Here is a 15,661-nt window from a genome sequence, read left to right as displayed (position 1 = left end):
CATTGTTATTTGTGCTGTTATAATATTGTGTAAAGGATGCACAATGTACTGTGTTGGTTGACCAAAAATTTTCAATAAAATATTTATTAAAAAAAAAAAAGAATATGGTAGCCATCACAAAGGAAAAAGTGCTAGAGAAACTAAGAGGTCTAAAAATTGATAAATCTCCGGACCCAGATGGACTACATCCTAGAGTTCTAAAGGAGATAGCTGAAGAAATAGTGGAGGCGTTAGTTATGATCTTTCAAAAGTCACTGGAGTCAGGGAAAGTCCCAGAGGATTGGAAAATCGCTGTTGTAACCCCCCTGTTCAAGAAGGGAACAAGGAAAAAGATGGAAAATTATAGGCCAATTAGCCTAACCTCGGTTGTTGGCAAGATTCTAGAATCCATTGTTAAGGATGAGATTTCTAAATTCTTGGAAGTGCAGGGTCAGATTAGGACAAGTCAGCATGGATTTAGTAAGGGGAGGTCGTGCCTGACAAACCTGTTGGAGTTCTTTGAAGAGATAACAAATAGGTTAGACCAAGGAGAGCCAATGGATGTTATCTATCTTGACTTCCAAAAGGCCTTTGATAAGGTGCCTCACGGGAGACTGCTGAGTAAAATAAGGGCCCATGGTATTCGAGGCAAGGTACTAACATGGATTGACGATTGGCTGTCAGGCAGAAGGCAGAGAGTTGGGATAAAAGGTTCTTTTTCGGAATGGCAACCGGTGACGAGTGGTGTCCCGCAGGGTTCAGTGTTGGGGCCACAGCTGTTCTCTTTATATATTAACGATCTAGATGACGGGACTGGGGGCATTCTGGCAAAGTTTGCCGATGATACAAAGATAGGTGGAGGGGCAGGTAGTATGGAGGAGGTGGGGAGGCTGCAGAAAGATTTAGACAGTTTAGGAGAGTGGTCCAAGAAATGGCTGATGAAATTCAATGTGGGCAAGTGCGAGGTCTTGCACTTTGGAAAAAAGAATAGAGGCATGGACTATTTTCTAAACGGTGACAAAATTCATAATGCTGAAGTGCAAAGGGACTTGGGAGTCCTCGTCCAGGATTCTCTAAAGGTAAACTTGCAGGTTGAGTCCGTAATTAAGAAAGCAAATGCAATGTTGTCATTCATCTCAAGAGGCTTGGAATATAAAAGCAGGGATGTACTTGTGAAGCTTTATAAAGCATTAGTTAGGCCCCATTTAGAATACTGTGAGCAATTTTGGGCCCCACACCTCAGGAAGGACATACTGGCACTGGAGCGGGTCCAGCGGAGATTCACACGGATGACCCCAGGAATGGTAGGCCTAACATACGATGAACGTCTGAGGATCCTGGGATTATATTCATTGGAGTTTAGGAGGTTGAGGGGAGATCTAATAGAAACTTACAAGATAATGAATGGCTTAGATAGGGTGGATGTAGGGAAGTTGTTTCCATTAGCAGGGGAGACTAGGACCCGGGGGCACAGCCTTAGAATAAAAGGGAGTCTCTTTAGAACAGAGATGAGGAGAAATTTCTTCAGCCAGAGAGTGGTGGGTCTGTGGAATTCATTGCCACAGAGGGCGGTGGAGGCCGGGACGTTGAGTGTCTTTGAGACAGAAGTTGATAAATTCTTGATTTCTCGAGGAATTAATGGCTATGGAGAGAGACCGGGTAAATGGAGTTGAAATCAGCCATGATTGAATGGTGGAGTGGACTCGATGGGCCGAATGGGCTTACTCCCGCTCCTATGTCTTATGGTCCTATGCTGACCCCGGCTTCCCCCGCCGTCCCATTGACCTCCCCGCGTGGGAGTCTCCCAATCCATATGCATTCCTTCGTTCCCCTTCCCGCCTTTCTTCCCGCGCACGGGAAAACACCCCGCGCTTTCCAAAGCCCGCTCCGCCCTCTCTGGCGCAGCTCCTGTCGCGGCCTTGTCTCTCTCCCCCAGCCCATGTAACATTTCCTGCGCGTGATTGACCCCCTATATACAACAACCATCACACATCAAACCCCAAAACACCCCCCCCCCCACCCCCACCCTCATAAACCCTCAGTTAGAGTCCAACTTTTCGGCTTGTACAAAGGTCCACGCCTCTTCAACCATTTCGAAGTAATAGTGTTGGCCCTTGTATGTGACCCACAGTCACGCTGGCTGCAGCATTTCGAATTTCACTTCTTTCCGGTACAACGCTGCTTTGGCCCGGTTGAAACCGGCTCTCCGCTTTGCAACCTCCGTGCTCCAGTCTGGGTATATTCGGATCTCTGCATTGTCCCACTTACTACTCCGCTCCTTCTTGGCCCATCTCAGGACCCACTCTCTGTCCGTGAACCGGTGGACCCTCACTACCATCGCCCTTGGCGGCTCATTTTCCTGGGGCTTCTTCGCCAGCACCCGATGTGCCCCGTCCAACTCCAGCGGCCTCGAAGGGGCCTTCATGCCCATCATCGCCTCGAGCATCGTGCTCGCGTATGCCCCGGTATCAGCCCCCTCCACTCCGTCAGGGAGACCCAGGATTCGCAGATTCTTTCTCCTCGACCTGTTCTCCAGGTCTTCGAGTCTTCCCGCCCACCTCTTGTGTAGCGCCTCGATCTGCTCCACTCTCACAGCCAGGCCCACGAGCTCGTCCTCGTTCTGACTGACTCTTTTCTGTACCTCCTGGACCTTAGCTTCGTGGGCCTTCTGGGTGATCCCGAGTCCTTCAAATGCCGAAAGCATAGACGCCAACATCTCCTTGCGCATCTCCTCGCGCTGCTCCTCGAAGCAGCACTTGATGAACTCCTGCAGCTCCCCTTTGTCCCTGGCCACCGCCATTTTGTTTTCTTTCCCTCGCTTCTCCCGTTGCTCCAGTGCCGCTCCTTTGGCCGTTACACTTCTGGTCCGTTTCATAGAAGTTGGAGGGGGACCCATGGCCGCCACCGGAAGCCTCGTCCCTGCTTCTTCAATGGCCTTGGTAGATCTTTTCACAGTTGTTCCCTCTGCTGCTAGAATTCACCTTTGATAGAGTCAAGTCAGATTGCAGCTTTAAGCTTGCCCTTCCCCCGCCTGCATGCTGGAAGAGACCTTTGTCTATTCCTGCAGCACAAGCCAAATCTTTTACTGTTTCTGCCGGGTCTGGTAGCCAAAAGACATAACATTCCTGGGGAACACTGTCAGGGGAACGCTGCAGTCTTCTTGCCACACCGGGAAATGTCAAACAAATGCCGTGGGGGCCCTGCAAAAGAGCCCAAAAGTCCGTTCCAAGCGGGAGCTACCGAATATGCGACCTAGCTCTGCATAGCCGCACCCCGAAGTCAAGATTACCCTAACCTAAAGCATCCTGCACTGACATCTGCTTTCTTCGTGACTTGAATATATATAATGGACAGAATTTAAAAAAAAAAAAAAAAAAAATTTTTTAGTATTGCTGGCTGGGCCGGCATTTATTACTCGTCCCTAATTGTTTTTGAAAAAGTTGTGGTGAGCTACCTTTTTGAACCACTGGAGTCCCTGAGGTATTGGTACACCCACAGTGCAGTTGGGGAATTCCAGGATTTTGACCGAGCGACAATGAAGGACTGCCGATCTATTTCTAAGTCAGGATGGGGTGTGACTTGGAGGGTAACCTTGATGAGTTCCTGCAGTGCATCTTGTAGATAGTGCACACTGCTGCCATTGTTTGTTAGTGGTGGAGGGATTGAATGTTTGTGGAAGGGGTAGCAATCAAGCGGGCTGCTTTGTGCTGGCTGGTGTTAAGCTTCTTGAGTGTTGTTGGAGCTGCACTCATCCAGGCAAGTGGAGAGCATGTCATCACACCCCTGACTTGCAACTTGTAGATAGTGGACGTGCTTTGGGAGTCAGGAGGTGAGTTACTCACTGCAGGATTCCTAGCCTTTGACCTGCTCTTGTAGCCACGTTATTTACCAGCCTCCCCGAACAGGTGCCGGAATGTGGCGAATTGGGGATTTTCACAGTAACTTAATTGAAGCCTAGAACATAGAGAACATAGAAAATACAGCACAGAACAGGCCCTTCGGCCCACGATGCTGTGCCGAACCTTTGTCCTAGATTAATCATAGATTATCATTGAATTTACAGTGCAGAAGGAGGCCATTCGGCCCTTTGAGTCTGCACCAGCTCTTGGAAAGAGCACCCGACCCAAACTCAACACCTCCACCCAACACCAAGGGCAATTTGGACATTAAGGGCAATTTATCATTGGCCAATTCACCTAACTCGCACATCTTTGGACTGTGGGAGGAAACCGGAGCACCCGGAGGAAACCCACGCAGACACGGGGAGGACGTGCAGACTCCGCACAGACAATGACCCAAGCCGGAATCGAACCTGGGACCATGGATCTGTGAAGCAATTGTGCTATCCACAATGCTACCGTGCTGCCCTTAAGAACAAATAAATCTACACTATATCTTTTAACCGTAATCCATGTACCTATCCAACAGCTGCTTGAAGGTCCCTAATGTTTCCGACTCAACTACTTCCACAGGCAGTGCATTCCATGCCCCCACTACTCTCTGGGTAAAGAACCTACCTCTGATATCCCTCCTATATCTTCCACCTTTCACCTTAAATTTATGTCCCCTTGTAATGGTGTGTTCCACCTGGGGAAAAAGTCTCTGACTGTCTACTCTATCTATTCCCCTGATCATCTTATAAACCTCTATCAAGTCGCCCCTCATCCTTCTCCGCTCTAATGAGAAAAGGCCTAGCACCCTCAACCTTTCCTCGTAAGACCTACTCTCCATTCCAGGCAACATCCTGGTAAATCTTCTTTGCACCTTTTCAGGAGCTTCCACATCCTTCCTAAAATGAGGCGACCAGAACTGTACACAGTACTCCAAATGTGGCCTTACCAAAGTTTTGTACAGCTGCATCATCACCTCACGGCTCTTAAATTCAATCCCTCTGTTAATGAACGCGAGCACACCATAGGCCTTCTTCACAGCTCTATCCACTTGAGTGGCAACTTTCAAAGATGTATGAACATAGACCCCAAGGTCTCTCTGCTCCTCCACAATGCCAAGAACTCTACCGTTAACCCTGTATTCCGCATTCATATTTGTCCTTCCAAAATGGACAACCTCACACTTTTCAGGGTTAAACTCCATCTGCCACTTCTCAGCCCAGCTCTGCATCCTATCTATGTCTCTTTGCAGCCGACAACAGCCCTCCTTACTATCCACAACTCCACCAATCTTCGTATCGTCTGCAAATTTACTGACCCACCCTTCAACTCCCTCATCCTACTTGTGACAATAAGCTATTATTATTATTATATGACCAGTCCAGTTCAGTTTCTGGACAATGGGAATCCCCAGGATATTGATAGTGAGGGGACAACACGGTGGCGCAGTGATTAGCACTGCTGCCTCATGGCGCCGAGGTCCCAGGTTCGATCCCGGTTCTGGGTCAATGTCCGTGTGGCGTTTGCGCATTCTCCCCGTGTTTGTGTGGGTTTTGCCCCCACAATCCCAAGATGTGCAGGGTAGGTGGATTGGCCATGCTAAATTGCCCATTAATAGGAAAAATGATTTGGGTACTCTAAATTTAAAAAAAAAACGATAGTGAGGGACTCCGCGATGGTAATGCCATTGAATGTCAAGGGTGCGATGGCTACATCCTCTCTTGTTGGAGATTGTCATTGTCTGGCACTTGCCTGGCACTTGTGCGGCACGAAAGGTACCTGCCAATAGTCAGCCCAAGCCTGGATGTTGTCTCGGTCTTGCTGCATTTGAAGATGGACTGCTTCAGTATCTGAGGAGCGGCGAATGGTGCTGAACACTGTTCAGTCTTCAGCGAACATCCCCACCTCTTACCTTCTGGTGAAAGGAAGGTAATTGATGAAGCAGCTGAAGATGATTGAGCCAAGGACACCACCCTGAGGAACTCCTGCAGTGATGCCCGCGAACTGAGATGATTTACTTTGAACCAGCACAGCCTTTGTGTCAGGTATTACTCCAACCAGTGGAGGGTTTTCCCCCTGATTCCATTTACTCCAGTTTTGTTACCATATTCTGACAAATGCTGCCTTGATGTCAAGGGCAGTCACTCTTGCCTCACTTTCGAAGCTCCGTTCTTTTGTCCATGTTCGAACCAAGGTTGGAATGAGGTTAGGAGCTGAGTGACCCTGGCAGAACTCAAACTGGGTGTCAGTGAGCAGGTTATTGCTGAGTTGGTGCCGACCCCATCATCACTTTACTGATGATCCAGAGTAAGTAGACTGATGGAGTAATAATTGATTGGATTGGCTTTGTCCTGTTTCTTGTGGACGCAGCTGGGCAATTTCCCCATTACAATTCTTGCGATGGAGAATGAAATGAATGCGAGATTTACAGCCACTGCCAAGTTTAGATTCAGTTTTCTTTTTAAATTAATTTCCAAATTAAATTTGTTGATGTTTTAAATTTATTCTCACTGTCGATGGTGTTGGTACAGTCATCTTTATTGCTTGTCCGTGGTTTCTCATGGAAGGTGATGATGGGCCACCATCTTAAATCAGTGCAGTCCTTGTCGTGGGATTAGGTCATGAATTCCAAGGTTCTGCTCTGGCAACAAGATGTATGCTCAAGTCTGGATGGCATGTTCTTGAAGGGAATTTAGAGGCAATGTGAGTCCCAGTGATGTTGCTGCTGTTGTTTTCTGGTAAAAGTCATAGAGCTGAGAGGTGCTATCATGATTGCAATTGTTCCATTCTAGGTTAATTTTTCTGATTGGTAGGTGTGAGTGTGCTCAGCGGCAGCCAGCCTTACCCAAAATACAACAATACCATTCACATCAGAGGTACATCATGTGAAGGTCAACACTTCTATTGATAATCCATCTTCCAACAGGCATTAAGTAAAGCATAGCAGCTGATTGTTAGACCGGAACCTGTGCCATCTGATGTTTAAAAAGGTACTGCACACAACATAGGAAGTTAGATTTCATAAAAATAAGTCATAAACACTTGATCAAGTTTTGACTTGCATCATAATGGGCTTCTTTCTGTTTTTTTTCCTCCAGTCACTGGTGCTGATTTCTCGGCTTCCTTTTGTGAACCTCTTCCATTCTCTGCTGCAACTGGTCGCACCTGAATACTTTGAGAAACTGGAGCCTTGTCTAGAAGCAGGTTAGAACATTTCCAGGAATGTGACAATTATGACAAACCATAGACTTAGAATATCCACATAAATTAAGGTGTTGGCCCTTCCAGGGGGCTACGCTACATCTGGTCTTAGAAAATTCACATGCCCCATTTAAGTATTTAGGGTAAATAACATTTTGGAAACTGAAAAAATCAATAAGATCACAAGGCCAACCTTCTCAACAAAACCGTCAATTTCTTTTCTCTGCAGGAATACACCTAAATTTTACCTGAATCAGGTTTTTGCAACAGTCTTCGTAATTTAACCCTTTAAACCCTGGTATCATTCATGGGAATATGCACTCCTCAATCCTTCATCCCTCTAAAGGCAATATATCCTTCTGAAGGCACACTGCCAATTTGAACACAGTACTCCAAATGGAGCCTGGACAAGGCTCTATACAACTGAAGCATAACTTTAGCACTTTTTTATTCCAGTCCCCTTAAGATAAAGGTCATCTTTCTTTTTTTTAAATGTAGCATATCCAATCATTTTTTCCAATTAAAGGGCAATTTAGCGTGGCTAATCCACCCCCCTGCACATCTTTGGGTTGTGGGGGCGAAACCCACGCAAACACTGGGAGAATGTGCAAACTCCACACGGACAGTGACCCAGAGCCGGGATCGAACCTGGGACCTCGGCACCGTGAGGCAGCAGTGCTAACCACTGCACCTAAAGGTCATCTTTCAGATTATACCTTTTTTTTTACTTTTCCCTGTGCTCATGGACATCCAAATCCTTTGTTCCTCCACAGTTTCTAGTTTCCTGCCATTTAGGAAATCTAACTATTTGTCGGTCTTGAAGTGTTTGTTTCTTTTTTTAAAATTTTTTTTCGAGTACCCAATTCATTTTTTCTAATTAAGGGGCAATTTAGCGTGGACAATTCACCTGCCCTGCACGTCCTTTTGGGTTGTGGGGGTGAAACCTATTGATGTGTTTTATTTCACAATTCTCTATATTGAATGTCATCTGCCATAGCTTTGCCCACTCATACAGTCTGCGAAGAAGGTGCTAAGAAACGATCCCTAAACTTTCTCCAACTTTGGGAAAGACCAGAACATATGAACATTCTGGGCCCCTCTCACACTGCTCGCAGCTATCCTCCACCCCCTCAAACAACCAGCTTATCCTCGCCGTTGTTTTAAAAAAAATTTTAGAGTACCCAATTCATTTATTCAATTTAGGGGCAATTTAGCGTGGCCAATCCACCTACCCTGCACATCTTTTGGGTTGTGGGGGCAAAACCCACGCAAACACGGGGAGAATGTGCAAACTCCACACGGACAGTGACCCAGAGCCTGGATCGAACCTGGGACCTCGGCGCCGTGAGGCAACAGGGCTAACCCACTGCGTTACCGTGCTGCCCCATCCTCGCCTTTGTTAAGTACGCCCTGGGCACTTTTTTTTTTCAATTTAGAGTACCCAATTCATTTTTTCCAATTAAGTGGCAATTTAGCGTGGCCAATCCACGTACCCTGCACATCTTTGGGTTGTGGGGGCGAAATCCATGCAAACACTGGGAGAATGTGCAAACTCCACACGGACAGTAACCCAGAGCCGTGATCGAATTTGGGACCTCAGCGCCTTGAGGTAGCAATGCTAACCACTGCACCACCGTGCTGTCCCATGGCACCACTTTTAATTGAATCAACCCCAGCCTCGTGCACGATGTTGAGGCATTAACTCTCCGAAGCACCTCGTACCAAAATCCCATCTCCATAGTTATTCCCAGCCCCTCCTCCCACTTGGCATTAATCCCTTCCATGGGCACCTTAATCCTCCTCCATGATCCTACCATAAAATGCTGAAATGACCCCACCTTCCAGCCCCATCACTGAAAGCACCACTTCCAGCAAAGAAGGGGACGGTGCCACCGGAAAGTTCGGGAAGACCTTGCTCGCGAATTTCCACACCTGCGTGTATCAGAAGCTCTACTCACGCTGGATCCCAACCCTCACCCCCAACTCCTCCAAGGTTGCGAACTGCCCCTCCAAAAACAAATCCTTCATCTCCTTCACCCCTCTCTCCTCGCATCCATCCTCCTGGCTCAAACCCATGGTTCCCTCTTATCGGCATCACCCTTGAGCCTGCCCTCAACTTGAAATTGCCTCCACATCTTCAGCGTGACTACCACCACAGGACTCCAGCTTTGTATGCTTTATTATTTGTCTTTCCTCATACCTTTGGATCATCTGCATTCTTGAAGGTTTTAATCTAGTAAAAATCTCAACTGTGACCATTTCTCATCTACAAAACCACATTTCCTATTATCACTCTATTGTTAGTTTTATGCCAACTTTGCCATTCTAAATTCCTTGTGTTCACATCTCTTAAGGAAGCTGCTGATGTACACTTGTCATATTGTAATTGCACAATTTAGCCACTGGGTGGAGGCATGCATAGTTTTTGAACATTTTCAGACATGAGCATATTTTCTGTTCAGGCATGTTTTTGTTTACAATTCTAACTTTTCCATTACAATTTAGAGTCATAGAACCTTGCCACCCATAAACTATTGGCCCACCATGCCTATGCTGACTCTTTGAAATAGCTGACTAATTTAGTCCTTCATGTCAGCATATTCCCTTATAATACTGCAAATTAGACCTCCTTCAGTACGTGTCCCATTGCCTTGTGAAAGTTACGAAGGAACTTTCAGTGGGTGTTTTCTAAATCTTAACCCCCAGTGTGAAGAAGAACATTCTAATTTCTCTTCTAGTTCTTTTATCAGCTATTTTAAATTTGTGACCACTGGCTACTGACCCATTTGCCAGAGGATATACTTCCTCGATACTTTTATCAAAATCCTGTGAAATTCTAAATATATCTGTTAGGTATCCTCTTAATCTTCTGTGCTCCAGGAAAACAATCCCAGTTTCTGCAATCTCTCTACATAACCAAAGTTCCTAATCCCTGGTACCATCCTGGTAAACCACTTCTGTCCTCTGTCCAAGGTCTTGACATCCGTCCGAGAGGGTGGTTCCCAGAATTTCCCAGTGGAAGCAGCATGTGGTAGTCAGAGCAAAGTAATCCTGCAACCAAAGGATCGGATCAATGCTCTCCATTCCTGTCACATCCAATTGTGAATGGCGGTGCAATTAAACGACCATTGGAGGAGGAGGCTCCACAAACACCCTATCCTCAATGATGGGGTAGCCCAGTACCAAGTGCAAAAGCAAGACTAAACCAATTGTAACTATCATAGATCATAGAATTTACAGTGGGAGGCCATTCGGCCCATCGAGTCTGCACCAGCTCTTGGAAAGAGCACCCGACCCAAGGTCAACACCTCCACCCTATCCCCATAACCCAGTAACCCCACCCAACACTAAGGGCAATTTTAGACACTAAGGGGCAATTTATCATGGCCAATCCACCTAACCTGAACATCTTTGGACTGTGGGAGGAAACCGGAGCACCCGGAGGAAACCCACGCACATACGGGGAGAACGTGCGGACTCCGCACAGACAGTAACTATCCTCAACCCGGAGTGCTGAGTGGCTGATCAACCTCTGCTTCCTCCTGAGGTCTCCAGCATAATAGATGCCAGACTTCAGCCAACTTGATTCACTGCAAGTAATATTAAGAAATGGCTGAAGGCACTGGATACAAAAAAAGCAACAGCCCCACAGAAGAGTTGTGCCCCAGAAATAGCCTTGGCCAGAAGAAAACTGTTCCAGTGCATGTACATTATTGTCATCTGCCCGGCTACTACACCTTGTCCACAAAAATGGACAAATCTAATCCAGCCAGTTGCTACCACTCACCAACGTGAGGTCATGGAAGGTGGCACTGTAATCTAAATGATACTAATCTGAGTGGGGGGCAAGAACAGACAGACATGTTGATAGACACTCTCAAATCTTTGAAAGTGGTTAAGAAGGCATATGCGTTAAAAAAAAATATTTGTTCATGGGATGTGGGTGTCGCAGGCTGTGCCAGCATTTATTGCCCATCCCTAATTGCCCTTGAGGGGGCAGCTAAGAGTCAACCACATTGCTGTAGGTCTGGAACCACATGTAGGGCAGACCAGGTAAGGATGACAGATTTCCTTCCCTAAAGGACATTAGTGAACCAGATGGGTTTTTACGATAATCAAAATGGTTTCATGGTCATCATTAGACTTTTAATTCCAGAGTTTTATTGAATTCTGCAGTGGTGGGATTTGAACCTGGATCCTCGGAGCATTACTCTGGGTCTCTGGTTTACTAGTCCAGTGACAATACCACTAGACCACCGCTGCCCCTTGATTCTCATCTTTATAACAATACAGTTCAATACAAAAAACAAGTCGTGCTGAACCTTTACAAATTAGATGGAGCATTTTGTACAATTTATTTGTATTTGTTCATTGGATGTGAACATCACCGGTAAGACCAGCATTTGTTAGTCATCCTTAATTGTCCATGGTGGTGCTGAGCCGCATTTTTGTACCACTAAAATCCATGTAGTCAATGTACAGAGTCGTTGGGAAGGGAGTTCTAGGTTTTTGAGGAATGACAGTGAAGGAATGGCAGTGTTTCCAAGTCAGGATGATGCGTGACTTGGATAGAGCTTGCCGGTGGTGGTGATTCCATACTGCTCTTGTTCTTTTTGCCATTATAGGTTGTAGGTTTGGAACCTGATGTTGAGGGAAGCTTGGCAATACATCTTGAGATGGTACATACTGCTGCCACCATGCAACTGGTAGTGGAGGAAGTAAATGTTTAAGTTGAGGGATGGTTGCCAATGAAGTGGGCTACTTTGTCCTGCATAGTGTCAAGCTCCTTGAGTGTTGTTGGAGCTGAACTTATCCAGGCAATTGTAAAGTATTCCATCACACTCCTGACTTGTGCCTTTATAGATGGTGGACAAGCTTTGGGGAGTCAGGAGGTGAGTTATTCCCCTCAGAATTCTCAGTCTCTGACTTACTCATGAAGCCAGTTTCTGCTTGGTTGGTTCAGTTTCTGGTCAATGGTAACTCCCAATAATACTCTTTATTAGTGTCACAAGTAGACTTACATTAACACTGCAATGAAGTTACTGTGAAAATCCACAAGTCCCAATGCTCTGGTGCCTGTTCGGGTACATTGAGGGAGAATTCAGAATGTCAAAATCACCTAACAACACCTCTTTTGGGACTTCTGGGAGGAAATCAGAGCACCTCCGCGGAGGAAACCCACGCAGACACGGTGGAGAACGCACAGACTCCACACAGACCCAAGATTTTGATGGTGGAGGATTCAGCAATGGTAATGCCATTGTGTTATGTATCAGAGAATACACTCTGCTGGTAAAGTGTCATGTGATGTGTAGTGACATTAGCAGAGTGTTTGCACGGGCTTTCAATTCTCTATGTTAGATTGTATGAGCAATACCTCTTAGTAAACCTCTCATAGCGTTTTTAAAGAATCCAGAGTGTAGACGCCTTCATACCTTTTCCCCTTGTGGCTAACTAGAGATATAACAAAAGAGAAAACTGCAGATGAGGATTGAGGCATGAAAACTAATTGCTGAAAGAAGAAAATCATCAATAAAAACAGTGGAGCAGAAGAAGATTCTAGGGACGTGCGCATACACACACACATCTGGCGAAGCAAGTTGGGGGGGGGTGGGGGGGGAAGAGCGAGTCAAACCACAGTCAGGCAAAAAAGGCAAAAGAATAAAATAATGCATTGTTGATATGGAGATTGTTTGTGCCATACACCCAAAGTATCGGAAGCGAGGAAGTTGGTTACAGCATAGACTCTAGGAGCCGGTATCTGGAATGGCTGGACAAACCGGCGCCTTGGATGCATTTGATGAAGACTGAGAGACTTGGAACTCATATACGAGGAAAGATTCCAATTCTATCTTCTAGCAAATCAAACAGCGGAGGTTGCAAAATTTCTCAGTTTGGTAGGACGTAAAGCTTTGCTCTTACAAACTTTAGTTCACCCAGCAAAGCTGGGAGATCAATTCTATATTGAACAAATTAAGACCATTGAAGATTGCAGAAAGATTTTGGTTCCATCACCGAGCAAAATACTACGAGTCTGCTGCAGCACTTGATGACATTCTTTGTGATAGGCTGATTTGTGGACTCCGCAATGAAGCTATTCAAAAGCAGCTACTTACAGTAAGCAACTTAATCCACAAAACTGCTGTGGGAATTGCCACATCTATGGAGCTGGCATCAAAAGAAGCTTCACAGATAGGGGCAGAGGTCCAAAAAATGGATACCACAAAATACGAGACAGCAAGGGTAGAATCATGTCACCAATGTACGTAGGTTGTATACACCGTGGGGGGGAATAAGTGCAAGAACTGTGGCACCAAGGCATGTTGGGCTTAGAACATTTCTCTAACACCAAGGATGTTCAAGAAAAAGAAACATACAACTGTGTCTATCCATTAGTAAATGAAGTTCAAGACCACTCAGAAGATGATGTACCTGAGCAACTTCAGGAACTGAAACTAAGTGTCTTGATGGTGCGGCGCAATCAACAACATGATTGATGCCTCTATACATGTTATGTGCCAAACAGGTACGGCACTTGTCAGAAGAATGCAAAAGTGCATACAATAAGGTAAAAGATGCCTTGCAGATGTCCGAGCTGTTGGTTCACTGTCATCCCAAACTGAAATTACAACTTGTTTTTGAAGCTTCACCCTGTGGGGTTGGTGCGGTTGTCTTGCATATAATGCCTTTAGGGGAGAAAAGACTGATAGCATTTGCTTCACAAACTCTTACTAGCACAGAAAAAGAAGCTTTGAGCATCATTTTTGGGGTAAGAAGGTTCCACCACTACCTTTATGCACATCATTTTACTCTTTTGATGGATCCTTGACACTTGACAATCTTTGGGCCGTATGAAGGTATACCTTCTTTGCAGCTAGTTGGTTATTGTCTTTGTTTTATTGTTGGCACATGTACGATAACCAATATCGCAAGTCAGAGCAACATGATACTTTGTCAAGATGGCCGTTACAAGCTGAGCATGAACGTGAAGAACATTTAATCAACATCCTGCATTTCTCACTCTTGGATAATGTACCTGTGACTTTGTCTCCAGTTCAGAGATGCACAAGAACTGATCCAGTGATTGGGAAGGTGATGGACTTGATCCAAAATAGAAACGCTGTCAGATGTACATTGGAAAAATCTGGACCGCAAGCCCTGCGTCAGTTGACAGTTCAGATGGAGTTTTATTGTGTGGAATCAGTCATTATTTCTCTGGGTTTGTGCAGTAAAGTAGATTCCTTGACCAACTACACGAGGGACATCCTGGTGTGGTGAGGATGAAGGAACAGACATGCAGTTATTTTTGATGGCCAGGATTAGATGCTCTAATTAATGAGAAAGTGGGGCAGCACAATAGTTAGCACTGCTGCCTCAAAGCGCCACGGACCCGGGTACAATTCTGGCCGAAGGTGAAAGGAAGTTTGTACTTTCTCCCTGTGTCTGCGTGGGTTTCCTCCGGATGCTCCGGTTTCCTCCCACAGTCCAAAGATATGCGGTTAGGTGGATTGGCCATGATAAAATTGCCCATTGGACTTCAAAGATGTGCAGGTTAGGTGGGGTTACGGGGGTTGGATACTGGAGTAGGTAGGGTACTCCGAGGGTTGGTGCAGACCCTATGGGCCGAATGGCCACCTTTTGCACTGTTACGTTTTCTCTCATTCTATGTCAATCCTGAGAAAAACATAGAAACACTTCACTACTGCAACCATTGCATTTGTGAAAATGGCCAACAGAGCCATGGCAGAGAATACACATAGAGAATGCTGGTCCAATGGAGGGTCACGTGTTCCTAGTGATTGTGGATGCACACTAAATGGCTGGAAGTCGTGAGCATGAAGTCCACGACAACAGAACCATACCATTGAGAAACTAGATGAAATCTTTGCACGATTTAGAATACCAGAGCCAGATCACAAGTGACAATTGTATTCAGTTCACTTCGAAGGAGTTTGAGGACGACCTGAAGGGAAATGGAAACACCACATTAACTCAGCTCTGTACCATCAGCCGGTTCTGCACCTCGCCACCACGCCCACGGCAATAGACCAATCCACTAATGCTAGAAAAATCACAGCAGCCTCAACTGGGGGGACCCCACCAGCAAAAGGAAGGAGAGTCGTCAAGGCCCCAGCATTGTGTGCCATTGTGAAGAGGGTAACATGAGACAAAACAGCACTGCCTCAACCGAGACAAAACCACTGTCTCCCTGTGGAAGACCCAACCACAGCGAGTAGGACACTTGGGAAATCACTATATAAGGCACTTGGAGGAGGGCACATATCTCCCTATCAAGCCTACCCCCAAACCATAGAAAAGCTCCCAACAACGGAGAAGTACAACGTGCTTCGTCAAACCTGATACTCCCAGACTCCAAATCAAGTTTACTAAAGCATGGCAGCCAAATTTCAAACTCCATTAGGAACCCGCCTCCCATATCTCGCAAGAGACCGGGTACATGAGCACTCCTTGTCTGGCTCCCACTTCCTAAGTCGGTCAGGATAGATGGCAGCAGGATGTCTATGAACTGAAGGTGGGCCCCCACCAGGGAAATTGCTCTACCTGATAACAGGATTCTCTTCTGTATTTCC

At 46.0% G+C, this 15,661-nt stretch overlaps 1 protein-coding gene across 9 annotated transcripts in view; it reads left to right on the top strand.

The window, feature by feature from the left end:
• dennd6b (DENN/MADD domain containing 6B) overlaps positions 1–15,661 on the top strand; it is a 121,149-nt gene that overhangs the window by 41,030 nt on the left and 64,458 nt on the right. For 8 of the 9 annotated variants that reach the window (XR_011934033.1, XR_011934032.1, XM_072471268.1 and 5 more), the window contains one exon: positions 6,968–7,073. The exons of the other annotated variant lie outside the window; for it this stretch is intronic. Coding sequence is in view for 6 of the 8 variants with exons in the window: in XM_072471268.1 (XP_072327369.1) it covers positions 6,968–7,073 (106 nt within the window). In the remaining 2 variants the exon portion in view is untranslated. The remainder of the gene's footprint in view (positions 1–6,967; positions 7,074–15,661) is intronic. 9 annotated transcript variants of the gene reach the window in all.

This window comes from Scyliorhinus torazame, chromosome 13 (genome assembly GCF_047496885.1).
Source record: "Scyliorhinus torazame isolate Kashiwa2021f chromosome 13, sScyTor2.1, whole genome shotgun sequence".
NCBI classification, from domain to species: Eukaryota; Metazoa; Chordata; class Chondrichthyes; order Carcharhiniformes; family Scyliorhinidae; genus Scyliorhinus; species Scyliorhinus torazame.
The sequence above is the reverse complement of the archived record's forward strand: the minus strand, read 5'-3'. Positions and strand labels throughout refer to the sequence as shown.